The following is a 12,589-nucleotide window of genomic DNA, read 5'->3' as shown; positions in this document are numbered from 1 at the left end:
GATAGTCAGCTGATACCCGGCTGCAATCGGCCGCGCTCCCCCTGTGAGCGCGGCCGATCGCTATGACATACTATCCAGTCGGTGGTCATACAGGCCCACCCCACCTCGATGGGATAGTACGTCATGTCAGAAAGGGGTTAAGGTCTGAAACCTTGGTGAAAGTCATCAGAGAACACATATCTCCAAGGATGCCCAAACTTTTGCATCGGCCTATTTCCCTTTTGTAATTTTTAAAATGAAAACAATTTTTGTTTTTGCTTAAAATGCAAAGGAAATGTGTCAACTTTAACTTTAGTCATTTTAGAGATCACTTCATCTTCAACTTGCTCAACTGTTTACAATAACAGTAATTTTGCCCAGGGGTGCCCAAACTTTTACATGCCAATTGTTATGGTAAATTTTTATACTTTGCTTTGATTATTATTTAGACAGTTGAATCTACCTATACACTGTGTGCAGAATTATTAGGCAAGTTGCATTTTAGAGGATTATTTTTATTATTGATCAACAACAATGTTCTCAATCAACCCAAAAGACTCAAATATCAAAGGTTATTATTTTAGGACGTTGGAGTGGTTTTTTTTTTAGATTTGGCTATCTTAGAAGGATATCTGTGCAGTTAACTATTACTGTGCAGAATTATTAGGCAACTTAATAAAAACCAAATATATTCCCATCTCACTTGTTTATTTTCACCAGGTAAACCAATATCACTGCACAAAATTTAGAAATAAACATTTCTGACATGCAAAAACAAAACCCCCCAAAATTAGTGACCAATATAGCCACCTTTCTTTATGATGACACTCAGCAGCCTTCCATCCATAGATTCTGTCAGTTTCTTGATCTGTTTACGATTAATGATGAGCAAATTTTTCTTTCACCCTCTCTGGTAAAGTTTATCCAGCCATAATTTTTTTGGGTTAGCAATTTCCTGATTTTTGCATATGCAAACTACATAAATTATGTATTTTTTGTCTTGTTATTATAGACTACCTTGAAAAAAGCAATGTATGCCGAAACGTTGGAATATATGTCTGTTATACATTTTTGCTGGCTGCCTAAATAAATTTGAGAGCAAATAATTGTGGACTTGTTGAGTGCCAAAGGTTTCCTTTACTATATTTTGAATTTTTTCCTTTGAGCACCACAGTATTTGTTGAGTGCACCACTCCTGACCTGACTATCTCCAATTTACTCACACTCCTCGCTCTGGCAACAGACATGGTGGAGGAATGGGTATCCTTTCTAAAAACTGCTCCTTCAACCCTATCCAACCCCCACCCTCCCTTATCCTCCCTTCTTTCGAGGTTCACTCTGTCCGTATTTACGCTCCATCCAATCTCCAAATGGCTGTCATATACCGACCACCTGGCTCAGCCACTGCCTTCTTCGACCAATTCTCCACCTGGCTCCTTCACTTTCTCTCTGCTGACATCCCCACCATCATCATGGGCGACTTTAATATCCCTACTGACACCAACCAGCCAGCAGCCTCTAAACTACGGGCCCTTACTTCATCCTTTGGACTCACCCAGTGGTCCTCCACAGCTACCCACACAGATGGACAAACACTAGACCTCATATTCACCCGCATCTGTTCCTTATCTAATCTCACAACCTCTCCCTTCCCCCTATCTGACCACCATCTACTCACCTTCTCATCCTTGTCCTCCTCACCTGCCCCCCAGGTCCAGCCATTACCACATCCTCGCAGAAACCTTGCAAACCTAGACATTCACAGACTATCAGGCTCTCTCCTACCCCTGTCCTCCATATCTTCACTCCACGACACGGACAGCGCCGCTTTTAATAACTCCACCCTCACATCAGCCATAGACTCAGTCGCGCCTCTCATGCATGGCAGAGTGCGACGAACCAATAGACAACCCTGGCATAACAATCTCACAAAAAAACTTCGACAAGCATCCAGGGTCACGGAGCGGCGTTGGAAGAAAACATGCCTGCCAGACGACTTCACTGCTTTCAAACAAGCTACACTTGACTTCAAATCAGCCCTCACCTCTGCTAAACAGACCTATTTCACTAACCTTGTATCTTCACTATCCTACAACCCCCAAAAAAAAGGTTCAGCACATTTAACTCTTTCCTCCGCCCACCACTGCCACCTCTAACGCCCTTCATCTCTTCCGAGGACTTTGCCACCTACTTCAAAAAGAAGATCGACCAAACAAGGCAAACCTTTACTTGTCCACCACCCCAACCACTCCATATACCAGACCTCTGCCCTTCCCTAATAACCTCCCTCTCCAACATCACTGAAGGAGAGCTTACTTGCCTTTTTTCCAAATCACACCTCACCACCTGTGCACTTGACCCCATCCCCTCCCACCAGCTCCCCAGCCTCACTAACACGCTCATTCCAGCTCTAACCCATCTCTTCAACCTATCGCTCTCTTCCGGTACCTTCCCCTTTGCTTTCCAACATGCCACCATCACACCCATCCTCAAAAAAACTAACCTTGACCCAACTGCTATGCCCAGCTATCGCCCCATATCACTGCTCCCGTTTGCTTCAAAACTCCTTGAACAGCATGTCCATGCTCAACTTTCCTCCCACCTCCCATCTAACTCTCTTCCTGACAACCTCCAATCTGGCTTCCGCCCCCACCACTCCACAGAAACTGCCCTGACAAAAATTACTAATGACTTACTCACAACTAAGGCTAACAGACAGTTCTCCATCCTCCTCCCTCTTGACCTGTCCTCTGCTTTCGACACAGTCGATCATTGCCTACTGCTACAGATTTTCTCTTCCCTTGGCATCAAAGACCTTGCCCTATCCTGGATTGCCTCATACCTATCCAACCGCACATTTAGCGTTTCCCACTCCCACACTATCTCCTCATCCCGCCCTCTCTCTGTTGGAGACCCTCAAGGCTCTGTCCTAGGGCCCCTACTTTTTTCCATCTATACCCTTGGCCTAGGACAACTCAAAGTCCCATGGCTTCCAGTACCACCTGTATACAGACGACACTCAGATCTACCTCTCTGGCCCAGATGTCACCTCCCTGCTGTCCAGAATACCGAAGTGTCTGTCAACCATATCTTCCTTCTTCACCTCTCGCTTCCTTAAACTCAATGTAGACAAAACCGAATTCATCATCTTTCCCCCACCTCACGTATCCCCCCTACCTGATCTGTCTATTATGGTAAACGGCATCACGCTATCTCCTGCACCTGAAATCCGCTCCCTTAGGGTAACTCTCGACTCTGCCCTGTCCTTCAAACCTCACGTCCAAGCTCTTGCCACCTCCTGTCGCCCCAAACTCAAAAATATTGCCAGAATCCGTTCCTTCCTCAGCCCACAATCTACCAAAACTCTTGTGCATGCTCTCATCATCTCCCGCCTCGAATACTGCAACACCCTCCTCTGTGGCCTCCCAGCTAACTCTCTTGCACCACTCCAGTCTGTCCTCAACTCTGCTGCCCGGCTAATCCACCTCTCTCCTCGCTACTCCCCTGCTTCTCCCCTCTGCAAATCCCTCCCCTGGCTCCCCATTCCCCAACGAATCCAGTTCAAACTACTAACACTGATCTACAAAGCCATTGACAACCTGTCCCCTCCCTATATCTCTGAACTAATCTCCCAATATCTTCCCTCACGTAATCTTCGATCCTCCCAAGACTTCCTACTCTCCTCCACACTTATTCGCTCCTCACACAACCGCCTCCAAGATTTCACCCGAATATCCCCCATCCTCTGGAATTGCACTCCTCAAAACGTCCAATTATCCACCACCCTCGGATCCTTCAGACGGAACCTGAAAATCCACCTCTTCAGGAAAGCCTACAGCCTGCAATAACCAAGCCACCGCCGCCGCCAGAGCTGCCGCCTCACAGCCGCCGCCTCACCACGGCCACAGCCACTGCCTCACCCCTACCTTCTGTCTCTTCCCCACTATCCCATAGAATGTAAGTCTGCAAGGACAGGGTCCTCTCCCCTCTGTACCAGTCTGTCACTGTAAACCTGTTTACTGTAAACGATATCTATAACCCTGTATGTAACCCATTTCTCATGTACAGCACCATGGAATTAATGGTGCTATATAAATAAATAATAATAATAATAATAATAATAACGTTGCAGCTCTGAAATAAGGCAAAACTAGTGGCAAATGGCATCTGGGCAGCTTCACGCTTGATTTTCCTCAATTCATGGGCAGTTATTATGCGCCTTTTTTGCCCAACACGCTTCTTGCGACCCTGTTGGCTATTTACCATGAAACGCTGGATTGTTCAGAGATCACGCTTCAAAAGTTTGGCAATTTCAAGACTGCTGCATCCCTCTGCAAGACATCTCACAATTTTGGACTTTTCAGAGCCCGTCAAATCTCTCTTCTGACCCATTTTGCCAAAGGAAAGGAAGTTGCGTAATAATTAAGCACACCTTATATAGGTTTTTGATATCATTAGACAACACCCCTCATTACAGAGATACACATCACCTGATTTACTTAATTGGTAGTTGGCTCTCAAGCCTGAACAGCTTGGAGTAGGACAATATGTATAAAAAGTATCATGTGATCAAAATACAACTTGCCTAATAATTCTGCACACAGTGTATATCTTCGATAATTTGAATTTTAGCATCATGTTTAATGTATTTGTCTATATTTGCCCCATATTCACATGTAAAGCGCCATGGAATAAATGGCACTACAAAAATGTATAATAATAATAATAATAATTAGTTTTATAAGTGTTACTCATAAAAGCAAAACACAGGGAGTTGTCTCTGATATAGAGGTATCTGTGTTAAACATTTCTTTGGTCTCTGAGAAAGTATAATAATCTAGTTAGAACTGTCTAGAAAGGAATTTTGACAGAATCCATAATTTATGATTTTGTTTTTCCCAACTTAAATATCTTCTGTCTTAGGTAATGTAAGCTATTCCCACTTTTCTTATATCTGTGCTTGTAATAAAAACTTGTGACTGGGCTTCTGAAAGTCAGACAAGCCAGTACACCAAGAGATCCTGCTTGTGTGCCCTTGTCTCGGATTGATCCAATTGGATTACAATTGGCAAACGTGTGAAACCTTTTGAGTTTTTCCTAAAACTTTCCACACAGGTTTCCACTACACACTGTATATAATGGCATCCATCACCATTAGGGCCCACTGTAGAAAGATGTATACTGTCAGGTATATTACTCCTGCTTTGATGTTCAAAGTTCTTTATATACACTGGTTTTTCAGGTAACTTCTTCAAATCACAATGTCCTTTCACCATCATGTTTGATAACATTTCAGTGTTACCTTTTTTAGTTGTGAATATTGCAGCAGGTCATTTTGTAAAAACTTATTCTTCTCCTTCTCTTTAGAAAGTTCTTCCTGAAGAGTTTTCTGTTGTTCTTTCTCAGATTGTAGATTGTGCTGTAAATTGGAGCTACAAAGGAGACAAATATAAGTATTATCATTAATGGTCATAAAACTGCTCTAAACTTATTCTCTCTATATACACACAAAGTTCAATGTGTAATTAAATGGGATGCATGTTTTTAAACAGCCCATGCTGAACTCCATAAATTAGATTGTTGCAGCTTTGTGACGGGGAAGCTTTGATAAATACTTGACTTACATTAGAGGTTAAACTGTTTGGCCAACATCTTAATGGTATATGTATTTTAAGTGTTGTTACAATGACTCGGGTACCAAATGTATGTCGTGTTCTTTTTAGAGTACTTTTTTTGTAGAATAAATAGATTTTCTGGGGAGAACACTGATTATTCCTACAAGTAATTCTTATTTATAGATTCCATGACTGCGTCCCTGGAGAGAACCATCCACTGTTGGATTACAAACTAGAGGGTATAAAAGTGGGATTCAGCTCTCTCAATGCTTGGTGAAAAGTTCAGGAAAGTTATACGTATGTGCATATATATCTACAGAGCCTTAAAGTATTCATACCCAGTGAACTTTTCAACATTTTTTTTACATTACACCCACAAAACGTTAAAGTATTTTATTGGAATATTATGTGATATACCAACACAAAGTAGTAAGAATTAGTAAAATGTAAAATAAGTGATAAATAATTTTCTAAATATTAAAAAATATAAATCTGACAATTGTGAAGTGCATCTGTATTCAGCCTCTGTAGATAAAATCCTGAGTGACCAGTTGCCTCCAGAAGTCACCTAATAATTAAATTGAGTCCACTTTTCTGTGAAGGCCTCAGCATCATGAAAACAAAGGAACACAACAGACAGGTTAGGGTTAAAATTGAAAACCCAAGTAAAACACGGTTAGGTTATAACAAAAATAGCCCAAGCTCTCAACATCTTATAGAGAACTTTTCAATCCATCACCCAAAAATAGAAGGAATATGACAACTGCAAATCTGACAAGATATGGCCATCCACCTAAACAAACATCCCAAGCAAGGAAAGCAGACAGAGAAGCTGCCAAGAGGTCAATGGTCACAATGGAAGAGCTGCGGAAATCCACAGCTCAAATGGTAGAATCTGTCAACGGGACAACCATCAGTTGTATACTCCACAAATCTGGCCTTTAAGGAAGAGTTGCAAGAAGAAAGCCATTATTGAAAGCAAGCTATAAGTACAGTTTGCAAAAAGTCATGTATTGGACACAGCTAGCATATGGAAGAAGGTGCTCTGCTGGAAAACTAAAACTGGAAATCAACCTTGAAAACACCACCCCCACTGTAAAACATGGTGGTGGAAGCATCATGCTGTGTGATGCTTTTCTTCAGCCATAATGGACATAGGAACCAGTTGCTGTACACCTTCCTTCATACATTATGGTCACAGGTAATAATCTATTATAGGTTCTATAGGATGAACATGCTAAAACTACATACCAAATGACCATGTGGTCTTTCTGTGACATAAGATACAGGATATATACATAAACATACATATACAGTGGGTACAGAAAATATTCAGACCTCTAAATTTTTCACTCTTTGCTTCATTGCAGCCATTGGGTAAATTCAAAAAAGTTCATTTTTTTCATATTAATGCACACTCTGCACCCTACCATGACTGAAAAAAACACAAACGTAGAATTTTTATTTGCATATTTATTAAAAAAAGAAAAACTGAAATATCATAGTCAAGTATTCAGGCCATTTTCTCAGACACTCATATTTAAGTCACATGCTGTCCATTTTCTTGCATCCTCCTTGAGATGGTTCTACTCCTTCATTGGAGTCCAGCTGTGTTTAATTAAACTGATAGGACTTGATTTGGAAAGGCACACACATGTCTATATAAGACTTCACAGCTCACAGTGCATGTCAGACCAAATGAGAATCAGGAGGTCAAAAAAACTAGCCAAGGAGCTCAGAGACAGAATTGTGGCAAGGCACAGATCTGGCCAAGGTTGCAAAAGAATTTCTGCAGCACTCACAGTTCCAAAGAGCACAGGGGCCTCCATAATCCTCAATGGAAGAAGTTTGGGACAAGAAGAAGATTTCGTAGACCTGGTCATCCAGCCAAACAGAGCAATCGTGAGAGAAGAGCCTTGGTGAGAGAGGTAAAGAAGAACCCCAAGATCACTATGGCTGAGCTCCAGATATGCAGTAGGGAGATGGGAGAAAGTTCCACAAAGTCAACTATCACTGCAGCCCTCCACCAGTCGGGCCTTTATGTCAGAGTGGCCCGACAGAAGCCTCTCCTCTTTGCAAGAAATATGAAAGCCCGTATAGAGTTTGCTAAAAAAAAAAAAAACACAACACATGAAGGACTCCCACATTATGAGAAATAAGATTCTCTGGTCTGATGAGACGAAGATAGACCTTTTTGGTGATTCTCCTAAGCGGTATGTGTGGAGAAAACCAGGCACTGCTCATCACCTGTCCAATACAATCCCAACAGTGAAACATGGTGGTAGCAGCATCATGGTATAGGGATGCTTTTCAGCTGCAGGGACAGGACGACTGGTAATCACTGAAGGAAACATTAATGCAGCCAAGTAGAGATATCCTGGATGAAAACCTCAGACTTGGCCGAAGGTTCACCTTCCAACAAAACAATGACCCTAAGCACACAGCTAAAATAACAAAGGAGTGGCTTCAGAAAAACTCTCTGACCATTCTTGACTGGCCCAGCCAGAGCCCTGACCTAAACCCAATTGAGCATCTCTAGAGAGACCTGAAAATGGTTGTCTACCAATGTTCACCATCCAACCTGACATAACTGGAGAGGATCTGCAAGGAGGAATGGTAGAGGATCCCCAAATCTAGGTGTGAAAAACTTGTTGCATCATTCAGAATAAGACTCATGGCTATACTTGCTCAAAAGGGTGCCTCTACTCAATACTGAGCAAAAGGTCTGAATACTTATGACCATGTGATATTTCAGTTTTTCTTTTTTAATAAATTAGCAAAAATTAATACATTTGTTTTTTTTTCAGTCAAGATGGGGTGCAGAGTGTACATTAAAGAGAAAAAAAATTACTTTTTTGAACTCACCAAATGGCTGCAATGAAACAAAGTGTGAAGAATTTAAAGGGGTATGAATACTTTCTGTACTCACTGTACATCGGACCTGCCACCTTCTAAACAGAACCTTTTCCAGATCGTACTGTAGATTGCTGAAGTGACTGGCTTCCTACTAGCTTGAATCGTGGCAATAACCTGGCTCGATAGCTCCTGGGCCCTTAGGATGTTCCATTCAGGATCCAGGCCGATATAGGAGTCTTTCTAGATTCTGGTGGAAGACTGGGCCCTGATGAATCAAATCTCTTCTCCAGGAAAGCATGACAGAATCTTCCAAGGCCATAACTTTTAGCAACAGGAACTAACTTCTCTTTGGTCAACAGGGAATGATCACAAGTACCCTCGCCTGATCCTCCTGGATCATTCTGACTACTATTGCTATAAGAGCCATTGGGGGAAAGGCATATGTCAGAGACCTGTCCCACCTCTGACTCAGCATGATGACCGCTTCTGGATTGTCCGCCACATTCAGGGTGTAAAATTTGGCGACCTTTAAGTTCTTTCTTGTCACGCAGAAGTCTATCTGATGGCATAAGTGCTGGAATACCTCTTCGTTCAATTCCCATTTTGTTGGCAAGACCTTCTGTCTGCTCAATTAATTAGTAACCGAAAGGACTGTTTTTCTGCACAGGGAAAGATTGTGGATGCTAGATCCTGGAGAGCACAGTGTCTCTCGTCTCCCTGGTTATGGAAGATCGATACAGTCATTATATTGTCTGATAAAATCTTGATGTGCTGCCCCTTCAGACATGATTGATTCCGCCTTAGGGCTTCCCACACGGTATAGAGCTCCCTGTAGTTTGAAGACTTGGACGAGACCTTTGATGGCCATATGCCCTGAATCTATCCTTCTAAGTGTGCTCCCCATCCTTCCTTGCTGGCATCCATAGTGATCGCTACGCAAGGAGAAGAAATCCATGGAATGCCCAACTGAAGATTTTCTGACAAAGTCCACCAGAGTAGCGATCTTGTCACCATAGGAGATAATGACATTCCTTTGTCGAGTGATATCTGGCACTAGTCCCAGATGGATAGAATTTCTTTCTGCAAGGCTCTTGGGTGGAACTGGGCCCTCTGGACACAGGGAATGCAGGCTGTCAGGAGGCCTAGAAACGTAATCGCTTAATTGATTGAAGCCCGACTTCTTAGGAACAACCGGAATCTGTTTGTCATGGTCTCCTGTTTTTCCTCTGGCAAGAAGCATGCTCCATGTCTGGAGTCTAACAGCACTCTCAGGAAAACGCTCCTGTTTCCTGGCACCAAGTCCGACTTTTGCCAATTGAGGGCCCAACCTAGGTATTCCAGCATTGATATGGTCTTCTTCTTGTGAAACCGGAGTTCCTCCACCGAACTTGCCACCAGGAGAAAATCATCCAGATACGGAACTATAATTATCCCCATGTTCCTTAGATAGGCTACGATCTCTGACACCAATTTCATAAAGACCCGAGGGGCCGAGGCTGGGCTGAATGGAATGCACTGAAACTGAAAGTGGCAGATTCAATTCTGGATTTTTACTGGGAATCTAAAGAATTTTTGGGAGGCTGGATGTATTGGCACCTGATAATATGCACTCTTTAGATCCAGGGTGCACATAAATGCGTCCCTGTCTATAAGGGGAACCGTAGATCTAATTCACTGCATTCGGAATCTCTTGTACATTATCCAGAAATGTAAGGGCTTTAGATTTATTAAAGTGCGGGATTCGCCCGAGGGCTTCTTGATTGCAAATAACATTGATTAATGCCCTCTTCAAACCGAGGGACCAGAATTATAACAGATGTGTCGACAAGCTTCCTTATGTCTGTGACCATAAGAGAACAAATATGGTGCCAATTTCCCGCAAATTGTCTGAGCCGCACCCGACAAGGATGGCATCATTGACTTCCCAATCTAGAGCCAGACCCAAATAGGGACCCTCTACCTTTACCTCCTTTGTGGAAGGTCCTTCTAATGGACCTCCCCTGACCCCATAATCGGACTGTCTTCGAGATGGCACAGGTTTCTGTAAAGACTGAGCCCTTCTAAACCTATCCTCAGGGAATGACTTTTTATCCAACGCTTTCTCTAGAATATTGTCCAAGTCCAATATTGTCCAACACCCTTAACCCTGTGAAGGGAATGGAACACAATTTATTGTTGGAGGCGCTGTCCCCTGGCCAGGTCTTCATCCAGATCGCCCTGCGGGCCAGATTAGACAAAAAATTGTTTCTAGCCGAGAACCTTACTGACTTAGTGGACGTATCTGCCAAAAATGTTGTGGCCCACGTCATTAGCGGGAGGGAGTCTATGATATCATCCCTAGGAGTCTTACTATTCAAGTGCTCCTCCAATTGCCTATTGCAAGATTGCCTTGCGCAGGCGTGTACTACGGAGGACAGAGAATGAACTTCAATCCAATATTGCAGCCAGCATGCAGCCAGCGGGTAAGGAAAGGGTGAATCAAAAACCCCAAAACCCCGCCTCCATGGCTGAAGATTGTTCCCTCCAAATTCAGGTGACAGTGTCCCTTTAACATGCAGTGACTTGAATACCACAGCTTGAGAACACACTTGTATGAAGCAGAAGTAATGAGAAATTTTAGCTCCCTCTTTCAATGTATGTGATTGTACAGCTGAAAGTAAGAAGGAACAGGAACAGTGTTTAACCCATTTCTGCTGCAGCTAGTTTTGCCATTTCTGACCAGTAATCTGACATATGTCACTTTACATGCTAACAACTTTGGAATGCCTGTTCCTAACCCAGTAATTCTGAAACCGTTTTATTTAAACAGGGTTATCAGTGAAAATGAGCCACAATTCTGTATTTAAAACCCCAAAAAGTACTTTGCGGCCTGCCCCATATTTATTTGGTTTAGACACTTTTTGGGACTTGCCTGAAATGGGTGTGGCTTACTGGAAAGGTGCGTGGTCTAACATTGACACAATGTGCAAAAAAATGTGAACAAAAGTGTGGTGCACATTCTTGGCACAACATAAAACATCTAAACAGTGGTGCAAACTTATTGCAGACAGTCTTAAAATAAGACGATTTATCAACAGCTTTAACCACTATGATACATTTTAAGGCTGTGTGCACACGATGCAGATTTGGTGCAGAATTTTCTGCATAAAATCTGCATCTCCTGGCAGAATCCGCAGGTGCGTTTTTTATGCGTTTTTGATGCGTATTTTACCAACGGATTTCTATTATGGAGGGTGCAGAAACGCTGCAGAACTGCACAAAAGAAGTGACATGCACTTCTTTGAAATCTGCAGCGTTTCTGCGCAGATTTTTCTGCACCATGTGCACAGCTTTTTTTTTCACATTGATTTACATTGTACTGTAAATCACAGTGCAGTTCTGCAGCGCTTCTGCTGCAGAAAAATCTGCTGCAGTTCTGCACTAAATCTGCATCGTGTGCACATACCCTAAGACTCTCTAGTTTATGCTTGCACTAAAGGCCCCTTCACATTAAGCGACGCTGCAGCAATACCGACAACAATCCGGATCGCTGCAGCGTCGCTGTTTGGTCACTGGAGAGCTGTCACACAGACAGCTCTCCAGCGACCAACGATGCCGGTAACCAGGGTAAACATCGGGTAACTAAGCGCAGGGCCGCGCTTAGTAACCTGATGTTTACCCTGGTTACCATCCTAAAAGTAAAAAAAACAAACACTACATACTTACCTAACGCTGTCTGTCCCCGGCGCTCTGCTTCTCTGCACTCCTCCTGTACTGGCTGTGAGCACAGCGGCCGGAAAGCAGAGCGGTGACGTCACCGCTCTGCTTTCCGGCTGCCCGACGCTCACAGCCAGTACAGGAGGAGTGCAGAGAAGCAGAGCGCCGGGGACAGACAGCGTTAGGTAAGTATGTAGTGTTTGTTTTTTTTACTTTTAGGATGGCAACCAGGGTAAACATCGGGTTACTAAGCGCGGCCCTGCGCTTAGTTACCCGATTTTTACCCTGGTTACCAGTGAAGACATCGCTGGATCGGTGTCACACACGCCGATCCAGCGATGTCCGCGGGAGATCCAGCGATGAAATAAAGTTCTGGACTTTGTTCAGCGACCAACGATGGCACAGCAGGGGCCTGATCGTTGGTCGCTGTCACACATAACGAT

General features: G+C 43.2%; 1 protein-coding gene across 7 annotated transcripts in view; it reads right to left on the bottom strand.

The window, feature by feature from the left end:
• Window positions 1-12,589, bottom strand: part of RUFY1 (RUN and FYVE domain containing 1) — a 377,731-nt gene that overhangs the window by 75,771 nt on the left and 289,371 nt on the right. For all 7 annotated transcript variants that reach the window (XM_069763888.1, XM_069763887.1, XM_069763891.1 and 4 more), the window contains one exon: window positions 5,282-5,411. In XM_069763888.1, the coding sequence (XP_069619989.1) occupies window positions 5,282-5,411 (130 nt within the window). The remainder of the gene's footprint in view (window positions 1-5,281; window positions 5,412-12,589) is intronic.

The sequence above is a fragment of the Ranitomeya imitator genome, chromosome 4 (genome assembly GCF_032444005.1).
Source record: "Ranitomeya imitator isolate aRanImi1 chromosome 4, aRanImi1.pri, whole genome shotgun sequence".
NCBI lineage: Eukaryota > Metazoa > Chordata > Amphibia > Anura > Dendrobatidae > Ranitomeya > Ranitomeya imitator.
The sequence above is the reverse complement of the archived record's forward strand: the minus strand, read 5'-3'. Positions and strand labels throughout refer to the sequence as shown.